At 29.9% G+C, this 21755-nt stretch overlaps 1 protein-coding gene across 2 annotated transcripts in view; it reads right to left on the minus strand.

The window, feature by feature from the left end:
* Positions 1-1943, minus strand: part of LOC551895 (serine/threonine-protein kinase 17A) — a 50897-nt gene extending 48954 nt beyond the window's left edge. The window contains exon 1 of one of the 2 annotated variants that reach the window (XM_624281.5): positions 1112-1943. In XM_624281.5, the coding sequence (XP_624284.3) occupies positions 1112-1245 (134 nt within the window). In that variant the 5' untranslated portion in view covers positions 1246-1943. The remainder of the gene's footprint in view (positions 1-1111) is intronic. The other variant, XM_016915721.2, reaches the window with a different exon arrangement.
* Between the last annotated feature and the right edge of the window lie 19812 nt (positions 1944-21755).

A 21755-nucleotide genomic window follows, 5' to 3' on the forward strand; every position in this document is an offset into this window, starting at 1 on the left:
ATTTGGAATTCGGAATATGCGTATCCTTCGTGATTAATTGGCCAGAAAACGGTAATTTCAAGCGTGAATGTGAATGTCGGGCACGTGTCTCATTGTTACGCGATTTTGCAAAATCTGTCGAAATATCGCGATAACAGCTAATCTAATCCGTTTGTTTGCTTTTTCAAATCGAATATCTTGGTGGTTCGCAATTAGGATGAACTGAAACAAATAAATAAATAAATGAACAGCAATTTTGTTCTTTTTCGGCAAGGAAAGAATTATTTTTTTTCTCGACGAAAAGATTAATATTAGAGACAAAATTAACGGTGTCGTGTACGGAAGACCGAGCGACCCGATTCGAGGATTTCTCTTCGACGTCGTGTCTCTTGCCCGATCGAGGAGCCATTCGGGACATTCTATGGTTCTCGTCCTTGTATAATTTCCAAGTGGTAACAATTTCTAGCTTTTTTTCCTCCGCCAAGCTCTTTCGTCACGGAACACAATGAAATTTTTGGAAAAGCGTGAAAAAAGAAGAGGAGGTGAATTCCTGTGAACGCGTATCGCGTTTTAAAATAAAAGGCACGCCGAGGCTCGACCTCGATCTCGCGCGGTAGGGGCACTTTCTTTCTTCTCGATTGTGTTCAGGGCCGAGTCGAGGGTGGTCTACGCCCTATCCGAAAATTCTTTCGCTAAATCTTTCCTGTTTTCACGCTTGACCCCTGCTTGGAAGCTTTTTACGTTGTGTGTGTGTGTGTGTGTGACGCGCAGTGTGAGTCACGCAGTAGCAAAACGAGAAAGCATATTTACGAAGGAAAGTATTTCGAATGCGAAAAGCAAACAAAACAAAGAGAGAGAAAGATAATTATAAACAGTCGTAATTACGACGACATAATGCGACCGATTTATATAACGACCTCGCGAGGACATAAATATATCCGTATCTACGAATCTACGCATCTCGAAAAAGGAACGGGCTAGAAAAAATGGTGGTTCGAGTCGGAAGCATACTCTCTTTGTGTAACGAGGTTACCGCGACCGAGGAGAGAAGATAGAATATACCGTGGCGAGGCGAAGAGAGAAGAGGCGAAGAGTGGCAAGGTAAAGTAAGGCGAAGCGCGACTGGACTTACCGTGCGAAAGGTTGTTCCTCGACCTCGTACAGCTCCTCGAGGGTCTGTTTCGAGAGAAGCCTCTCCAGTCTCTGGGGCGTGGGAGCGAGATGCCCTGGGATGCTGGTAGTCTCAAACATGCTGTCCGCCGTCATGGCCGCTGGCGGGTCGGCGGTGCGTCAACTGAACGAAAGGCAAAGACACACGATAATCCAAAATTTCGATGGTTTCGGTCGTACGGCCGAGCGTGACGACCGAAGCGATGATGGTTGGCCAGCCGCACGAGTCTCGTACAAGTCACACAAAAAGAATATTATTATATGTTTTCACTTGTAGCGATCACAGCCGGTACAAATAATACTCGCGTAGATAATAAATCCGTGTGCACGAGCGAACGTTAGAAAGGGAGCAAAAAAAAGGGAAGGTGGGCTTCCTCGGTCACTTGCGTTTACAACACGGCCTGCGTTTACTCACGCTGATAACGCGAACGAAGGCGAAACAATCACCACGTCACTGCCGCGATTAATAGCACGCATTTCCGTGTTTAGATTTTCGCTGCACGTCTCGCACAATGGTCGGTAGCGCGATGTCGTATGCACGAGTTCCCGTGTGCCACGCACCGATCGCGAAACGGAGCACGCGCGTCTATCGTGCGAGTCGTCTATCACGCGCAACCACTCTTCGCGATGGTTGACCAACAATTGAACCTTCCGCCGAACCTTTGCGCCGATTCCCCACTCTTCATTCTCGAGCGCCTTCGCTATCTCCGTTGTGGTGGGGAAAGCGTATCCCCACTAGGGGCCACGGTGACAGTACCGAGTCGAACCGAATAAAACCGAAACCGGCCGAACAAACGTACTCTTGCACCAACTTTGAACGGGAGAGAGACGGAACGCGTGAAGCATGCACCAACCGACTACTTCCTCTTCCCTCGCTCGCCTCCCCCCTTCTCCTATTCACGCGTATTTCATCCGTGCATCTTTCTCTTTCTCTTAATTCTTCCTTTACCTCGAATCCAACTTTTGAACGATTGCGAATCGATCTCTAAATTGATGAAAATCACGCGGAAATTCGATAACGAGATCTCGAGAAATCGTGAACGTTTTCGACTTGGACGCGGTGATTTCAATGCCGTGCTGTTCGAAACGAAAACCGAGCCGAGAGCATTCTCGTCCGAAACGATCGAGACACGATTGATTTTTATCGATAATTACTAGAAATTAATAACGATGAACTCGATTTTTAACGAGCTCGTATTATCGACAACGGGCAAGTAAGTTAAGAATGGCTACACGAGCAACTCGAGTAGACGGAACTCACCTTGGGCTAGCGAAAGAAATGGGGAGAGGCAGGAGTACTTGTAAAGCGTGCCAGGATCTTGTCAACCACCGTGCACGATTATGGCCACCGAGCATGAATAATTGAATGCATAATTTATCGATTTCGCGACGAAAGAGCAGTAACGAACCGGAGAAAGAGAGGCTGCACGTCTGCATTGTAGATCTCCTAATAAGTCGGTGCAACTTCCAATGCCGAGATAAATCAGTTAATCTCGATAATCTCGTCTCTACGAAGTAGTTTATCCCGTGTCGCTTCGTGGCACGTGTCAAGATTTCCAAACGTAGTAGAAATTTTGGAAATCGAGTTAATTCGACTCGAAACGACAGGATTCTTCCCTTCCAATTTTGACGAGATTCGAAAACTCGAAGGGACGGATTCAACAATTTTTGGTTAACTTTCATCGAACGTGTAACATTCCATTAAGAAATTTGACCGGTCGGACGAAGAATCACTCGAAGCTGTTTCTTAACAGGATATTGCGAAACACGCGGACGAGTTTCTTAATCGAGTTATCTGCCGCTTTCGACGAGCCTACCTGACGCAATTAATGCATACCGCCGAGATAATATTTCCGTTTCGATTAAATTGATTTGCAATGTACGCTCTTCTCGCCGATTCATCTCGATCGGGAACATCTGATAACACCGTGTTCAAGTAGGTTAGACAGCAGCAAATTGACGATTCTTAATAGACTTTCTTAGGTGATAAGAGCGATTTAATTGTAAATCCTTTTGACCACCCATTTCGAGCAGCACCACGAGTATATATATATATATACACGTCTCTCTGAAACCTGAAAATCAAAGGGAAGGGATTCGAATTATCATCTTTCGAAAAATAAGAAGAGGAGGAAGACAAGGTCGCGATGCAAGCACAAGTTACGCGAGGTCGAGACACGCGGAGAGGTTAGGAGCTTTATCTCTGGAAAGCGACGAGGCAAATACCGGATGTATACAGCGTGGTGGCGCGCATACGATGGTATTTCAAAAAGATAACGCCAAGGATGGCAAATATAGCCGGTCGAAAGCACATTTTAACGCAGATATGGCGGCAACACCTCTTCAATCAACAACGGTCGATCTCTTAAAAGACAAACGTCTCTGTGTATATATATATATATATATACACACGTATATATTCTCCTCGATGATACGCCTCTGATTCATCGATGAATCCACCATATAGACACACAACCAGTTTTCTAGGATACAACGCTTATAATCGATGATTCCCCGCACACATTGTATCATATCGAGCAAATGAAGCTATTTCCTTCCCGGTTATCGATTTCACGGCCAATCCATTAATATTATCGCTAACGTGTCCAACGATGATTAGACTTAAGTGATCGGAGAGCAGAGAGACGTTCCATTTGCCCGATCTACTTTGTCCACTCTACGCTAGAAACAGAAAGGAGAGATTCTAATTTATCAAATTATTAAAAAATACTTTACATACAAGAATAATTGAAACTCGTTCAACAAACTTGGAAATAATTAAACGAATTTTATTCAACTCGAATTCTTAGAAAACGAAATTTCCAAAATTCAATTTTGTCAACAACGATCTTTCTTATCAAAAATTCCAAGCATTAAGAAAGATTAAGATTGATTCACGAACGCGAGGAAAAGTCCTCGTAGGACTCACGCTTTTTACGGAACAGATGTCGATCGTTCGAGAACGCAGCTTCCCTTCAAAACAGGAGGGGGGGCATCCTGGTAACTTTCCCTCCTACGCATCGACCGCGAGGGGAGGGGAGGCGGTGGCATGCGAGAGAGCCTTTCTAATCCGTGCGACGGGTTGATGTTTTCGCTTCGGTCAGTAGACCCGTAACGGAGTGTTGCCTGGCGTAAGGGGCAAGGACGGCCGAGGCCGATCATGCTCTGCAACATAGCAGGAAGTGAACTCGGGGGAAAGAAAGGGAGGATGCCGATCGGCCAACACTGCCCACCATTCAACACGGCACGCGTACACGCCATAGTGTTTCTCTCAACTTTCGATCGGTGGATCTTTAAGAAAGAAAAGAAATGTGTTAATTGGCTCCAAATTTTGAAAAGGATGGAATTTGAATTCGACGGCGAGGAAAAATTAATTTGATAAAAAATGATAGGCTTGGAAAATTATATCCTTTCTCACCCGCTTCTTTCTTCGATTAGAGAATATTATAATTTGAAGAATAGGCAACGAAATTCTCTATCATTTTGTTTCGCGATCCAGTTAAAGATGTGCACGAGTTTCTGCATTTTGCAAGTTTAAAATCTTGTTAATCTTGCTTCGAAGGATAAAAGGTATTGGATTTTGAATTTTCTTGAGACATTTCTTTTCGTAGATCCAAATATTTAAGTATTTATATTCTTGAGATATTTAGAATTTAGTATATAAAAAAATTATGTTTCTTTTCCGTAGATCCAAATATTAAGTCGAGTCTTTAATAACACTTCCCTCCTCGTTGTACACGTTTGTAAAAATTTCATGCTCGTAAAATTATAATTTACGTTTTTTTCACAAGTAACACGAGACGTTGATGGGAATATCCATACACACCGGGGGGCTTTCACGGCTGTTTTCAAAAGCTGTTCCTTTATTGCACGAGATCTTTGTACACGAAGGAAGAGTCTGTGAATCTGTTTCGGATCCTTTGTTCGCCTGAAAGCAGCTTCCTTTTTGGATTTGCAGCCGGTGATAAGGTCCAGATGCCGGAATACTGTTCCACACTTGAAACTTGGTGCTTAAAAGCCCCGTGCATTCTCACGGGCTGACAATCTCGTGGGGTAGATCGTACCCACGTGCTCCTTGGAGGAGAAGGGGAGGAGTAGACAGCGATTTGTCATAGTCCAACGAGATAAGACAACGATGACGCTCACCCGAAAATACCTTCCTTCCTTCCTTCCTTCCTTCCTTCCTTTCTCCATGTTTTATTCCTCTCGATTCGATACTTTTTACTTGACTTTAATCGAGAAACTTGTAGTATCTTGAATCAATCGAGAGAGAATTATTAACTAATCGATACATTATCGATTTTCTATATCGAATTCTATAAAAAAATTTGCTCGAGATATTGGAACTCAAGCTTAAGAATAGATTTATATATATCTAATTTTCTCTCTGTTCTAGTCGCGTAATCCAAGGCAAAAATAAAGAAAAAAAATTCGTGATTACAATTTAAAAAGTGACGTCGAATCGAAGGAAAGAAACACCCTAAAGAAATTATTCCGCGCGTGAAACGACCCTCGCGAGGATGCAAAGAAAAAAAAAAGGGTTCGTAATGGAAAGGAACTCGTGCTGGTGCAATTGGATCACAGATGCCTGTTACTCGGATGGCCTTATATATTTATAAATATACGCGCGCGCGTATACGTGTGTGTCAGAAGGCAGGAAGAGGGTGGCAGCGCGACGACACAAAGGGCTTAATTGTATTGGCCGGTGACTCGCGTGGTTTACACGGTCGATGGCCTGGAAATGGTTATTTCTATCGTTGGAATACGCAGCCCGTACGCACTTGGCCACCAGGGAATCGGAAAGGTTGGGGAGGATACGTCTCATTGACGATCCCTTTGTTGCTTACTTATTTCAAATTTCGTTATTTACGAGCATTGCCTCTCCATACTTGGTGGAAAAGGATGTAATACTTGAACGAATTTTTAAAAAAAACCCTTTGAATCCGTTTCGCTCAGCTCAACAGACGGAAAGTCGATGGACTGTCGTTGGAAAAAAAACTCATCCCTTTCCCCGATAATGCGGCGAGACGATACGTCTCCTCTGTCAAAGCAAGGGAAATGCGTTTATTCCGATATTTTTCGTATCAAAGACAGACGTCTCTTTTGTTGCATGTACAAAATCTGTCTGAACCGTCTCGATTCGTTATTTCCTTGTCTACGTAATTTTTTCTTCTCCACTTCGAATAACTTTGTTCCATGAAGATTATTTTTTTTTATAAATAATATCGAGAGGAGGATCGAGAATATGACGCAAGAAGGGAAGAAATCGGTGGAGCGATATGCGTAACTTGCTCACTGTTATTAGATTTAGCGGAAGTGAAACCGTCAAAACGAAAGATTTACGCGCCATCGATTTACGGGTAATTGCTCGGCCGTGTCGTTGACTCGCTCGTGGAAGAGGATAATTTCCATGCTTTCCTCATCAGCTTTACGTAAAAGTATTTTTAACATCCTTGGATAGACATCGACACGCGAAAAATATTTTTCAAGATCGACGTTGCACAGATCGAACGACAAAAGCGCCTCCGCGAGTAACGTAATTCCTTCCACGTGTCCGTAAACCGATACGTAAACCGGGACTGTCCCAGACTCGAGGATTACACGTGTTTTTTCCCTTCTTTCCTTTACGTCAAATTCGCTCCGTGCAATTCGTTGGAACATTGTCCGTCGGTCTTCTAACGGCCAACACCCATTATCGTGGAGCGCCGCTCGTATTACAAGGAATTTGTCCTTCGAGTCCCTCTTCTAAGAAGAGGAGACGTCATCGGTTACGAAGGCACGATCGCATTAACGACTTTGCCGATGCATTCCACGACCTGTCATACGCACACTCCTCGCGTTCTGTGCCACGGGGTTAATTAAGACGATACGAAGCCGATTCCCCAATGCAATGCATAATAACATATATGCACACGCTTCTCTAGTCGAGAATCGGGTTTTCTTCTCTCCTCCCCCCTCCCCAAGTAGCGCGTCAGAATCTTTTTAAGAGGGTCTGTAACGTGTTCCCGATAACCGGCGCAATCTATTTCCGGCCGCACGAGCCACAGGCGCCAGACATTAGGCATTCCACGTTCGTCTAATGCCTGCTGGTATATAGCGATCGGTTACTGACTTAGAACCGAGGACACGCGCAGCAGCAGCAGCACCAGCATGCGCGGCCCTCGTGCGCGCGTGTATATACACGTAATGCAACTCCCTGTCACTCGGCTCGTTTTCCTATTAATTCCGCGCGGCTCGCAAAGGAAGCGCACTGGAGTCGGATATGTGGCGCCATGCATCGTCGGGAATATCTCGCGTCTGAATCATCGTCCTCGCGAACCCCCGTCCGTCGCGTTCGAGATTCGTTCTCTCTCCCCTCCTCTCTTTATTTCCATATTGATTTTCCATCTTTCGAATGAAATTTTCGAGAAAGAAAGAGAAAAGAATGGAAGTCTAAATAGGAAACGGTGGTGTGTCATCGTAGTGGTCGGATTGCCCATGGTCGCGCCGATTTCAGCAGCTGGCAGAATTCGAGCGGGCATACTCATCGTCCCACCTAAAATTACGCAACCGTATTTAGCGGGGTGATTCAACCAGAAGTAGGGCCTGAGCCAGAGCTCTCTCGCTGGGGAGCTACTACCGTACGTATATACGTGGGCCGGCTCGCGGGATGCATCGCGTGGTATACTAATACGCGATGGAAGCCTCGAGAATACGTACACACACACAGACCCAAGCGTGGCAAGCGTGCACGCACTCTCCCGCGGTCCCGTGTAGTGATTCATGCCGTGGAACGCGAGAAACACGACTTAACCGCGCTGTCCGTTAAAGAACCGTTCTATTTCTATTTCGGGCGTACCGCGATGTCCATTCGGTCTGTTTGTGACCGCTAATAGAAGGAGAGTCGCGCGGCCCAGGCCCGTTACCCCTCCCTCCACCGCGATCTCGTTCTCAAACGCTCTTCCAATTTTCCCCTGACTCGTCTCTCGCACGCGGCCACCAACCGACTCGGTTTTTACGACGCTATTATTTTTATTTTTTTGCAAATTATATCTCTGCGAGGATGACGCGATTCGTTCTTTTTTCTCTTTTTATATATATTTATATATATATATATATATATATACGTCGATCTCTCGTTGCATATCTCGTTTCCACCGACGCTTTCACTGTACGTAAGTGAAAATAGAAAATCGTAGGTTTGAGGACGCGAATTTAGATTCCAAAGTTATTGGTCAGCCGGAGGAATAGGTTGCGGAGTAGAATTCCTCTCGATTATTTTTACATTCCTTCGAGAACGAGATTCAAGGTTCGCGAGATTTTTTTCCTCATGTGACGTGACTTTTTTTTTTACGAACGAGGTTGATATTTGAAAAGAAGCAGGGGAGGGGGGGGGGGGAAAGTATGCTTGCTCGTGGATTAACGGTTGCATTCTTTCGCGCGATATAGTCTATCGCGTGTTGCCGAACGGAAAAACGCTACGAGAACACGATTATAACATCTGATTAAATTCTAATGACGGGATATCTCTTAACTTTCATAAGGAAATCTCGTGTATGCACGTGGAAAGTGGAATTATATTCGTCACGGTAACACGGCGATATCGCTTCCGACAACTCCTATTGACCACACGAATCCGTGGTTTTCCGTAATAAAAAAAGAAAAGAAAAAAAAAAGAAAAAAAATCGCGATGCAAGAAGGAGAAGCCGGCGACCCGAAACGCGCCACCCGAATCGGTTGAACGTTTCGGCACCGGTGCTGGTTTATTTTAGCCAACTATTTGGCAGGCCACGTACTTGCCAAGTATTTTCCAAGTTCTATTAACCTCGCGTTTCGCGTCGAGGTAGCCTCTATTACATAAATGTCACCCTCTTCCTACACGACCGGTTCGTGGCATCGATCCTTTTCAGGCAGTGGAGACAGGCCACCACTCCGATCGAGGCACAATTTTATGAATGGCGGTGGAGTAGCGGAATAAAAAATTCTCAGAAGCTGAAACACCGAAACGATAAAACGACGGCCAACTTCCGGTTTCCTGGGTGGTTTTTCTCTATGCCGTATTGGTAACACCGATCACGCGCCGTTTAGTTTCCGGTGATTGCCAACAACTTTAAAGCCTACGCAAGCTTTTAGGACGTCCAACATACGTGTAAATCAAACGCGAGATCTCGATTCAATCGTAATCGGTGGTGGCTCGTAGAACTTGCAGCAGCCCCCAAGAAACAAATGAAAAATTAAATATATGACGTTGAGAGATTAAAAAAAAATAATAAAATTACGGACTTTTATAATTCATATTATATTGTTACAATTGTATACGAAATATTATACGAATATATTCACAATATGAAGAATGAAAAAATAATAAGATAAAAAAAAGTACGGATTTTTATGCAAATACGATTCATATTATATCGTTACGGTTGCATATGTATGAAATGTTATACGAATATGAAGAAAGAAATGAAATATATATCGTTTAAAAATTAAAAAATAATGAAATAAAAAAACTATGAATTTTTTAGTAAATACGATTCACATTATATCATTCTATTTCTTTCTTAATATTGTGAATGCATTCATATAATATTTCGAATATACATAATTGTAATAATATAACATAAATTGTATTTGTATAAAAATCCGTAATTTTATTATTTTTTAATTTTTAAATTTTACATATTTCATTTTTCATTTCTTTCTTCATATTGTGGACATATTCGTATAATACTTCGTACTATGATCGTAATAATATAATATGAATCGTATTTGTATAAAAATTCGTAATTTTATTATTTATTAATTTTTAAAAGTGGCAATACATTTCATTTTTCATTTCTTTTTTCATATTATGGACGTATTCGTACATATACGATCGTACCTATATAATTATAATATAAATTTTTATAATATTACAATTATAATTTTATAAAAATTTTTCGTGTTTTTTGATAAATTGCTATTATTTATCTAAAAAAAATTTTCTATAAAACGTTACGTGATATACTGATTCAATATTATATTAAATATTCTTATATAATTTAATATTCAAAATTTTTTCGCGATCAAAAGTTTTCGGAATATAACTACATTTATTTATAATTTTTATAATTATTATACAAATTAATATCAAATAAAATATAGATAAGATATTTATGTATATTGTTTTTACATAAAAAATATATAAAACACATTATTGTATTCAAGTGACACTCATTTTTTGATAACGCGTTTTTATTTACACAATAGTTAATTAATTTATAATTATTTTACATAAAATTAATTAATTTATTAAATAATATAATATTCTTACGAGCAATACGTCCGTCTTGTTCGGTGTTTGGAAGACGACTACGTAAAATCCATATTTTGATTACGAATGATAACCGATATTATTATGTCTTATGTCGCGATTCATATTGATATTCTCGATTGTATACATATTCGTATAATATCTTATACATATATATGATCGTAACAATATAATATGAATTGTATTTGCTTAAAAATGCGTAGTTTTTTAATTTCATTATATTCAATTCTTAAACATAATTTTTTATTATATATTTCATTTCTTTCTTCATATCGTATAATATTTTGTATACATAATCGTATATACATAATCGTAACAATATAATATGAATTGTATTTGCTTAAAAATGCGTAGTTTTTTAATTTCGTTATGTTTAATTCTTAAATATTATATATTTCATTTCTTTCTTCATGTCGTATAATATTTCATATATATAATAGTATATACATAATCGTAACAATATAATATGAATCGTATTTGCTTAAAAATTCATAGTTTTTTTATTTAATTATTTTTCAATTTTTAAACATTATATATTTCATTTCTTTCTTCTATTGTATAATATTTCGTACATATATCGTAACATATTATATTATTACAATTATATATCCGAAATATTATACGAATGTATTCACAATATGAAGAAAGAAATATATATAAAATGAAAAATGAAATATATAATAATTAAAAATTAAAAAATAATAAAATAAAAGAACTACAGATTTTTATACGATTCATATTATATAATTGTAATCATATGTACGAAATATTTTACGAATATGAAGAAAGAAATGAAAAATGAAATATACAACATTTAAAAATTAAAAAATAATAAAATTACGGATTTTTAGACAAATACGATCATATATGTTCGAAGTATTTTACGAATATGTTCACAATATGAAGAAAGAAATGAAAAATTAAATATATAATATTTAAAAATTAAAAAATAATAAAATTATACATTTTTAAACAAATACGATTCACATTATATTGTTACAATTATATATATACGAAATATTATACGAACATGAAAAAAGAAATGAAATATATAACGTTTAAAAATTGAAAAAATTGATAAAATAAAAAAATCATGGATTTTTATATAAATACGATTCATATTATATTATTACAATAATACAGGTATGAAGTATAATACGAATATGAAGAAACAAATGAAAAATGAAATATATAACTTTTAAAAATTAAGAAATAATAAAATTAGGAATTTTTAGAGAAATACGGTTCATATTATATTCCGAATAAAACTTTTGATCGCGAAAAAATTTTGAATATTAAATTGTTCAGGAATATTTAATATAATATTGAATCAATATATTACGTGATATTTTAAAGAACATTATTTTTAGGTAAATATTAACAATTTATCAAAAAAAAAGAAAAAACTTTTATAATATTATAATTATAATATTATAAAAGTATATACATTATAATTATATAGGTATCGTAATAAAATTATTAATACTTTGCAAATATTATATAGTTTGAAATATATTTTATATTACATATTTTTTTCATATTAATTAAATATTCGATTATGTTTTAAGTACAAAAAAATCCGCAATCTATTAAAAAATATCATATATGTAAAATACAACGTAATATAATAAAGATCATATAATTAAGATTATAGATTGCTGAATTATGTTTAGGTATTGTGACAAAATATTCAAACACTTTAATTAGAAACACGATATACACTATTTAACACTATTATTTAACATAATGTCGTTGTTATTCACTAGATTCGTCAATATTAATTTGCATTATTACACATTTATTCGCGTGAAATAAGTAAAGACACTGATACTGTTTTCTGATCAATAATATTTAATTTCATCTATCATATTTATATATATACGTTACAATAAAATATAACACTTCAACAAAACTTTCAACGGTTACAATTTGATTTCACGAATATTTCCGAATTCCAACGAATATTTCCGAACTGTAACGAAATGACATTTCCGAATATTACCGAGTATTTCCGAATCGCGACGAAAGGACACTTCGGAATATTAACGAATGTTAAAAAATTATTAAATTTTGGATTTTTATACAAATATGTTTCATATTATATCATTACAATCATATATGCATTATATGAATACGTCAACAATTTGAAGAAAGAAATGAAATATATAACGTTTAATAATTGGAACATAATGAAATAAAAAAACTAAGGATTTTTAGAGAAATACGATTCATATTATATTGTTACGATCATATATATATACAATATATATACGATATATATACAAGATATTATACGAATTTATAAAGAATAGAGAATATCAACAAGAAACCCGACATAAGAAATAATAATATCATTCGCAATCAAAATATCGATTTAACGTAGTTGTCTTCCGAGAACTGAACGAAAGGGACCTATTGCTCGTAAGAATATTATATTATTTAATAAATTATTTAATTTTATGTAAAATGATTATAAATTAATTAACTATTACATAAATAAAAACACGTTATCAAAAAACGAATGTCAGTTGAATACTATAATATGTTTTATATCTTATGTATGAACAATATACATAAGTACTTATATATTTTTTATTTGATATTATATGATTTCATTTTTATAATAATTATAAATGCTATAAATAAATGTAGTTACATTCCGAATAAAACATCTGATCGCGAAAAAATTTTGAATATTAAATTGTATAAAAATATATAATATAATATTGAATCAATATATCACGTAATATTTTATAGAACTTTTTTTTTAGATAAATAACAACAAGTTATCAAAAAACATGAAAAACTTTTAAAATATTATAATATAACTTTTATAATATTGTAATATTATAAAAGTATATATTATAATTATAATTATATAATCATATATATACGAAATATTAAATGAATATGTCCGTAATATGAAGAAAGAAATGAAAAATGAAATATATAACATTTAAAAATTAAGAAATAATAAAATTTTTCGACAAATACAATTCATGTTATATTATTAGGATCAAATATGTATGAAGTATTATACGAATATATCCACAATATGAAGAAAGAAATGAAAAATAAAATATATAATATTTAAAAATTAAAAAATAATAAAATTTTTAGAGAAATACGAATCATACTACATTATTATGATCATATATGTACGAAATATTATACGAATATGTCCACATATATATGAAGAAAGAAATGAAAAATGAAAATATATAACATCTAAAAATTAAAAAATAATAAAATTACGAATTTTTAGACAAATACGGTTCATATTATATTTCGAATAAAACTTTTGAAAAAATTTTGAATATTAAATTTTTCAGGAATATTTGATATAATATTGAATCAATATATTATGTGATATTTTATAGAACATTTTTTTAGATAAATAATAAGAATTTATCAAAAAACACAAAAAAACTTTTATAATATTATAATTATAATATTATAAAAGTATATATATTATAATTATATAGGTATCGTAATAAAATTATTAACACTTTGCAAAAATTATATATTTTGAAATATATTTTATATAACATATTTTGTTAATATTAATTAAATATTATGTTTTAACTGTATAAAAATCCGCAGTTTATTAATAAATATCATATATATAAAATATAAGATAATATAATTAAGGTTATAGATTGCTAAATTATGTTTAGGTATTGTGACAAAATATTCAAACACTTCGATTAGAAACACGATATACACTATTTAACACACTATTATTTAACATAATGTCGTTGTTACTCACTAGATTTGTCAATATTCGTTTGCATTTTTACACATTTATTCGCGTGAAATACGTAAAGACACTGATACTGCTTTCTAACAAAAATATTTAATTTCATCTATCGTATTTATATATATACACGTTAAAATAAAATATAACACTTCAACAAAACTTTCAACGGTTACAATTTGATCTCAATCCTGACGAAACAATATTTCCGAATTCTAACGAATATTTCCGAACTGTGACGAAACGACATTTCCGAATATTACCGAATATTGCCGAATCACGACGAAAGGACACCGGAATATTAACGAATATTAGAAAATTATTAAATTATATATTTTTATACAAATATGTTTCATATTATATTATATTTATATATAATTATTATATTATATATAATATATATTATATATTATATATAATTATTATATTATATTTCATATTACAATCATATATGTTTTATACGAATACGTAAACAATATGAAGGAAGAAATGAAAAATGAAATATATAACATTTAAAAATTAAGAAATAATAACATTAGGAATTTTTATATTTTATATTTTTATATAAATACATGTTCATATTATATTCATATTATATTCCGAATAAAACTTTTGATCGCGAAAAAATTTTGAATATTAAATTGTTCAAGAATATTTAATATAATATTGAATCAATATATTACGTGATATTTTATAGAACGTTTTTTTTAGATAAATAATAAGAATTTATCAAAAAATGGAAAAACTTTTATAATATTATAATTATAATATTATAAAAGTATATATATTATAATTATATATATATATTATATATATATTATATAGATATCGTAATAAAATTATTAACACTTTGCAAAAATTATATATTTTGAAATATATTTTATATAACATATTTTGTTCATATTAATTAAATATTCGATTATGTTTTAACTGTATAAAAATCCGCAGTCTATTAATAAATATCATATATATAAAATATAAGATAATATAATTAAGGTTATAGATTGCTAAATTATGTTTAGGTATTGTGACAAAATATTCAAACACTTCGGTTAGAAACACGATATACACTATTTAACACACTATTATTTAACATAATGTCGTTGTTACTCACTAGATTTGTCAATATTCGTTTGCATTTTTACACATTTATTCGCGTGAAATAAGTAAAGGCACTGATACTGTTTTCTGATCAATAATATTTAATTCCATCTATCGTATTTATATATATACGTTACAATAAAATATAACACTTCAACAAAACTTTCAACGGTTACAATTTGATCTCAGGAATCGTGACGAAACAATATTTCCGAATTCCAACGAATATTTCCGAACTGTGACGAAACGACATTTCCGAATATTACCGAATATTTCCGAATCACGACGAAAGGACACCGGAATATTAACGAATATTAGAAAATTATTAAATTATATATTTTTATACAAATATGTTTCATATTATATTATATTTATATATAATTATTATATTATATATAATATATATTATATATTATATATAATTATTATATTATATTTCATATTACAATCATATATGTTTTATACGAATACGTAAACAATATGAAGGAAGAAATGAAAAATGAAATATATAACATTTAAAAATTAAGAAATAATAACATTAGGAATTTTTATATTTTATATTTTTATATAAATACATGTTCATATTATATTCATATTATATTCCGAATAAAACTTTTGATCGCGAAAAAATTTTGAATATTAAATTGTTCAAGAATATTTAATATAATATTGAATCAATATATTACGTGATATTTTATAGAACGTTTTTTTTAGATAAATAATAAGAATTTATCAAAAAAATGGAAAAACTTTTATAATATTATAATTATAATATTATAAAAGTATATATATTATAATTATATATATATATTATATATATATTATATAGATATCGTAATAAAATTATTAACACTTTGCAAAAATTATATATTTTGAAATATATTTTATATAACATATTTTGTTCATATTAATTAAATATTCGATTATGTTTTAACTGTATAAAAATCCGCAGTCTATTAATAAATATCATATATATAAAATATAAGATAATATAATTAAGGTTATAGATTGCTAAATTATGTTTAGGTATTGTGATAAAATATTCAAACACTTCGGTTAGAAACACGATATACACTATTTAACACACTATTATTTAACATAATGTCGTTGTTACTCACTAGATTTGTCAATATTCGTTTGCATTTTTACACATTTATTCGCGTGAAATAAGTAAAGGCACTGATACTGTTTTCTGATCAATAATATTTAATTCCATCTATCGTATTTATATATATACGTTACAATAAAATATAACACTTCAACAAAACTTTCAACGGTTACAATTTGATCTCAGGAATCGTGACGAAACAATATTTCCGAATTCCAACGAATATTTCCGAACTGTGACGAAACGACATTTCCGAATATTACCGAATATTTCCGAATCGCGACGAAAGGACACCGGAATATTAAGAAATATTATAAAATTATATATTTTTATACAAATATGTTTCATATTATATTATTACAATCAGATATGTTTTATACGAATACGTATAAACACAATATGAAGGAAGAAATGAAAAATAAGATAGATAAAAGTTAAAAATTGAAAAATAATAAAATTATGGATTTTTATACAAATACGATTCACATCGTATTATTACGATATTATATATATACGAAATATTATATGAATATGAAAAAGGAAATGAAAAATATAACGTTTAAAAATTGAAACATAATGAAATAAAAAAACTATGGATTTTTAAGCAAATACGATAATCATATTATATAGTTAAGATTATATATATACGAAATATTATACGAATATGAAGAATGAAATGAAAAATATAACGTTTAAAAATTGAAACATAATGAAATAAAAAAACTATGGATTTTTATATAAATACGATTCATATTATATTATTATAATCATACAGGTACGAAGTATAATACGAATATGTCCACAATATGAAGAAAGAAATGAAAAATGAAATATATAACATGTAAAAATTAAAAAATAATAAAATTTTTAGACAAATACGATTCATATTATATTATTACGATCATATATATACGAAGTATTATACGAATATGTCCACAGTATGAAAAAAGAAACGAAAAATGGAATATATAACATTTAAAAATAAAAAAATAATAAAATTACGAATTTTTCGACAAATACGATTCATATTATATTATTAGCATCAAATATGTACGAAGTATTATACGAATATGTCCACAATATGCAGAAAGAAATAAAAAACGAAATATATAACATTTAAAAATTAAGAAATAATAATATTAGGAGTTTTTATATAAATACGGTTCATATTATATTCCGAATAAAACTTTTGATAGCGAAAAAATTTTGAATATTAAATTGTTCACGAATATTTAATATAATGTTGAATCAATATATTACGTGATATTTTAAAGAACATTATTTTTAGGTAAATATTCACAATTTATCAAAAAACACGAAAAAACTTTTATAATATTATGACTATAATATTATAAAAGTATATACATTATAATTATATAGGTCTCGTAATAGAATTATTAACACTTTGCAAAAATTATATATTTTGAAATATATTTAATATATAACATATTTCGTTCATATTAATTAAGTATTCGATTATGTTTTAAGTGCAAAAAAATCCGCAGTCTATTAATAAATACCATATATGTAAAATACAACGTAATATAATTAAGGTTATAAATTGCTAAATTATGTTTAAGTATTGTAACAAAATATTCACTTTTGTTAGAAACACAATATACACTATTGAACACACTATTATTTAACAAAATATCGTTGTTATTCACTAGATTCGTCAATATTCGTTTGCATTATTACACATTTATTCGTGTGAAATAAGTAAAGACACTGATACTGCTTTCTGATCAATGATATTTAATTTCATCTATCGTATCTATATATATATATACGTTACAATAAAATATAATACTTCAACAAAACTTTCAACGGTTACAATTTGATCTCACGAATATTTCCGAATTCTAACGAATATTTCCGAACTGTGACGAAACGACATTTCCGAATATTACCGAATATTTCCGAATCGCGACGAAAGGACACTTCGGAATATTAAGAAATATTATAAAATTATAAAATTATTATACAAATATAGATTTTTATACAAATATGTTTCATATTATATTATTACAATCATATATGTATTATACGAATACGTCCACAATATGAAGAAAGAAATGAAAAATGAAAAATTTATAACATTTGAAAATTAGAAAATTAGAAAATTACGAATTTTTATACAAATATGTTTCATATTATATTATTATAATCTTATATGTATTATATGAATACGTTCACAATATGAAGAAAGAAAAATAAGATATATGAAAGTTAAAAATTAAAAAATAATAAAATTACAGATTTTTATACAAATACGATTTATATTGTATTATTACGATTTTATATATATACGAAATATTATACGAATATGAAGAAAAAAATGAAATATATAACGTTTAATAATTAATATATAACGTTTAATAATGAAATAAAAAAACTATAGATTTTTAGGACAATTATATTATATAGTTAAGATTATATATATATGAAATATTATACAAATATGAAGAAAGAAATGAAATATATAATGTTTGAAAATTAAAAAATAATGAAATAAAAAAACTATGCATTTTTAAGTAAATACGACAATCATATTATATTGTTAAGATTATATATACACGAAAATTATTAAATATTATACAAATATGAATAAAATGAAAAATATAACGTTTAAAAATTGAAACATAATGAAATAAAAAAACCATTGATTTTTATATAAATACGATTCATATTATATTATTACAATCATACAGGTACGAAATATAATACGAAATATAATACGTCCACAATATGAAGAAAGAAATGAAAAATGGAATATATAATATTTAAAAATAAAAAAATAATAAAATTACGAATTTTTAGACAATTCATATTATATTGTTACGATCATATATATATACAAGATATTATACGAATTTATATACAATAGAGAATATCAACATGAATCGCGACATAAGAAATAATAATATCAGTTATCATTCACAATCAAAATATGGATTTTACGTAGTCGTCTTCCAAACACCGAACAAGACGTACGTATTGATCGTAAGAATATTATATAATTTAATAAATTAATTAATTTTATATAAAATAATTATAAATTAATTAACTATTATAAATAAAAGCACATTATGGAAAAACGAGTGTCAGTCGAATACAATAATGTGCTTTATATATTTTCTATGTATAAACAATATACGTAAATATGTTATATATTCTTTATTTGAAATTAATTTATTTTTTTATAATTATAAATATTATAAATAAATGTAATTATATTCGGAATAAAAATTTGATCGCGAAAAAATTTTGAATATTAAATTGTATAAGAATATTTAATATAATGTTGAATCAATATATCATGTAACGTTTTAGAACATTTTTTTTAGATAAATAATAATAATTTATCAAAAAACACGAAAAACTTTTATAATATTATGATTATAATATTATAAAAATTTATATTATAATTATATAAGTACGATGATATATGTACGAAATATTATACAAATATGTCCACAATATGAAGAAAGAAAGGAAAAATAGAATATATAACATTTAAAAATAAAAAAATAATAAAATTACGAATTTTTCGACAAATACGATTCATGTTATATTATTACGATCAAATATGTATGAAGTATTATACGAATATGTTCATATGAAGAAAGAAATAAAAAATGAAATATATAATATTTAAAAATTAAAAAATAATAAAATTTTTAGACAAATACGATTCATATTATATTATTACGATCATATATATACGAAATATTATATGAATATGTCCACAGTATGAAAAAAGAAACGAAAAATGGAATATATAACATTTAAAAATAAAAAAATAATAAAATTACGAATTTTTCGACAAATACGATTCATGTTATATTATTACGATCAAATATGTATGAAGTATTATACGAATATGTTCACAATATGAAGAAAGAAATAAAAAATGAAATATATAACATTTAAAAATTAAAAAATAATAAAATTTTTAGACAAATACGATTCATATTACATTATTATGATCATATATGTACGAAGTAATATATGAATATGTCCACAACATGAAGAAAGAAATGAAAAATGGAATATTTAAAAATTAAAAAATAATAAAATTATGAATTTTTCCACAAACACGATTCATATTATATTATTAATATTATATATATATGAAGTATTATACGAATATGTCCACAATATAAAGAAAGAAATGAAAAATGGAATATATAACATTTAAAAATAAAAAAATAATAAAATTACGATTTTTTAGACAAATACGATTCATATTATATTATTACGATTATATATATATGGAGTATTATACGAATATGTCCACAATATGAAGGAAGAAATGAAAAATGGAATATTTAAAAATTAAAAAATAATAAAATTATGAATTTTTCCACAAACACGATTCATATTATATTATTACGATTATATATATATGAAGTATTATACGAATATGTCCACAATATGAAGGAAGAAATGAAAAATGAAATATTTAAAAATTAAAAAATAATAAAATTATGAATTTTTCCACAAACACGATTCATATTACATTATTATGATCATATATGTACGAGGTATTATACGAATATGTCCACAATATGCAGAAAGAAATAAAAAATGAAATATATAACTTTTAAAAATTAAGAAATAATAAAATTAGAAATTTTTATATAAATACGGTTCATATTATATTCCGAATAAAACTTTTAATCGCAAAAAAATTTTGAATATTAAATTTTTCAGGAATATTTAATATAATATTGAATCAATATATTACGTGATATTTTAAAGAACATTATTTTTAGGTAAATATTAACAATTTATCAAAAAACACGAAAAAACTTTTATAATATTATGATTATAATATATATATATATATATATATATATATTATAATTATATAGGTATCGTAATAAAATTATTAACACTTTGCAAAAATGATATATTTTGAAATATATTTTATATAACATATTTTGTTCATATTAATTAAGTATTCGATTGTGTTTAAACTGTATAAAAATCCGCAATCTATTAATAAATATCATATATATAAAATATAAGATAATATAATTAAGGTTATAAATTGCTAAATTATGTTTAGGTATTGTAACAAAATATTCACGTTTGTTAGAAACACGATATACACTATTTAACACACTATTATTTAACAAAATGTCGTTGTTATTCACTAGATTCGTCAATATTCGTTTGCATTATTACACATTTATTCGCGTGAAATAAGTAAAGACACTGATACTGCTTTCTGATCAATGATATTTAATTTCATCTATCGTATCTATATATATATACGTTACAATAAAATATAATACTTCAACAAAACTTTCAACGGTTACAATTTGATCTCACGAATATTT

Source organism: Apis mellifera, linkage group LG13, assembly GCF_003254395.2.
Source record: "Apis mellifera strain DH4 linkage group LG13, Amel_HAv3.1, whole genome shotgun sequence".
Lineage (NCBI taxonomy): Eukaryota > Metazoa > Arthropoda > Insecta > Hymenoptera > Apidae > Apis > Apis mellifera.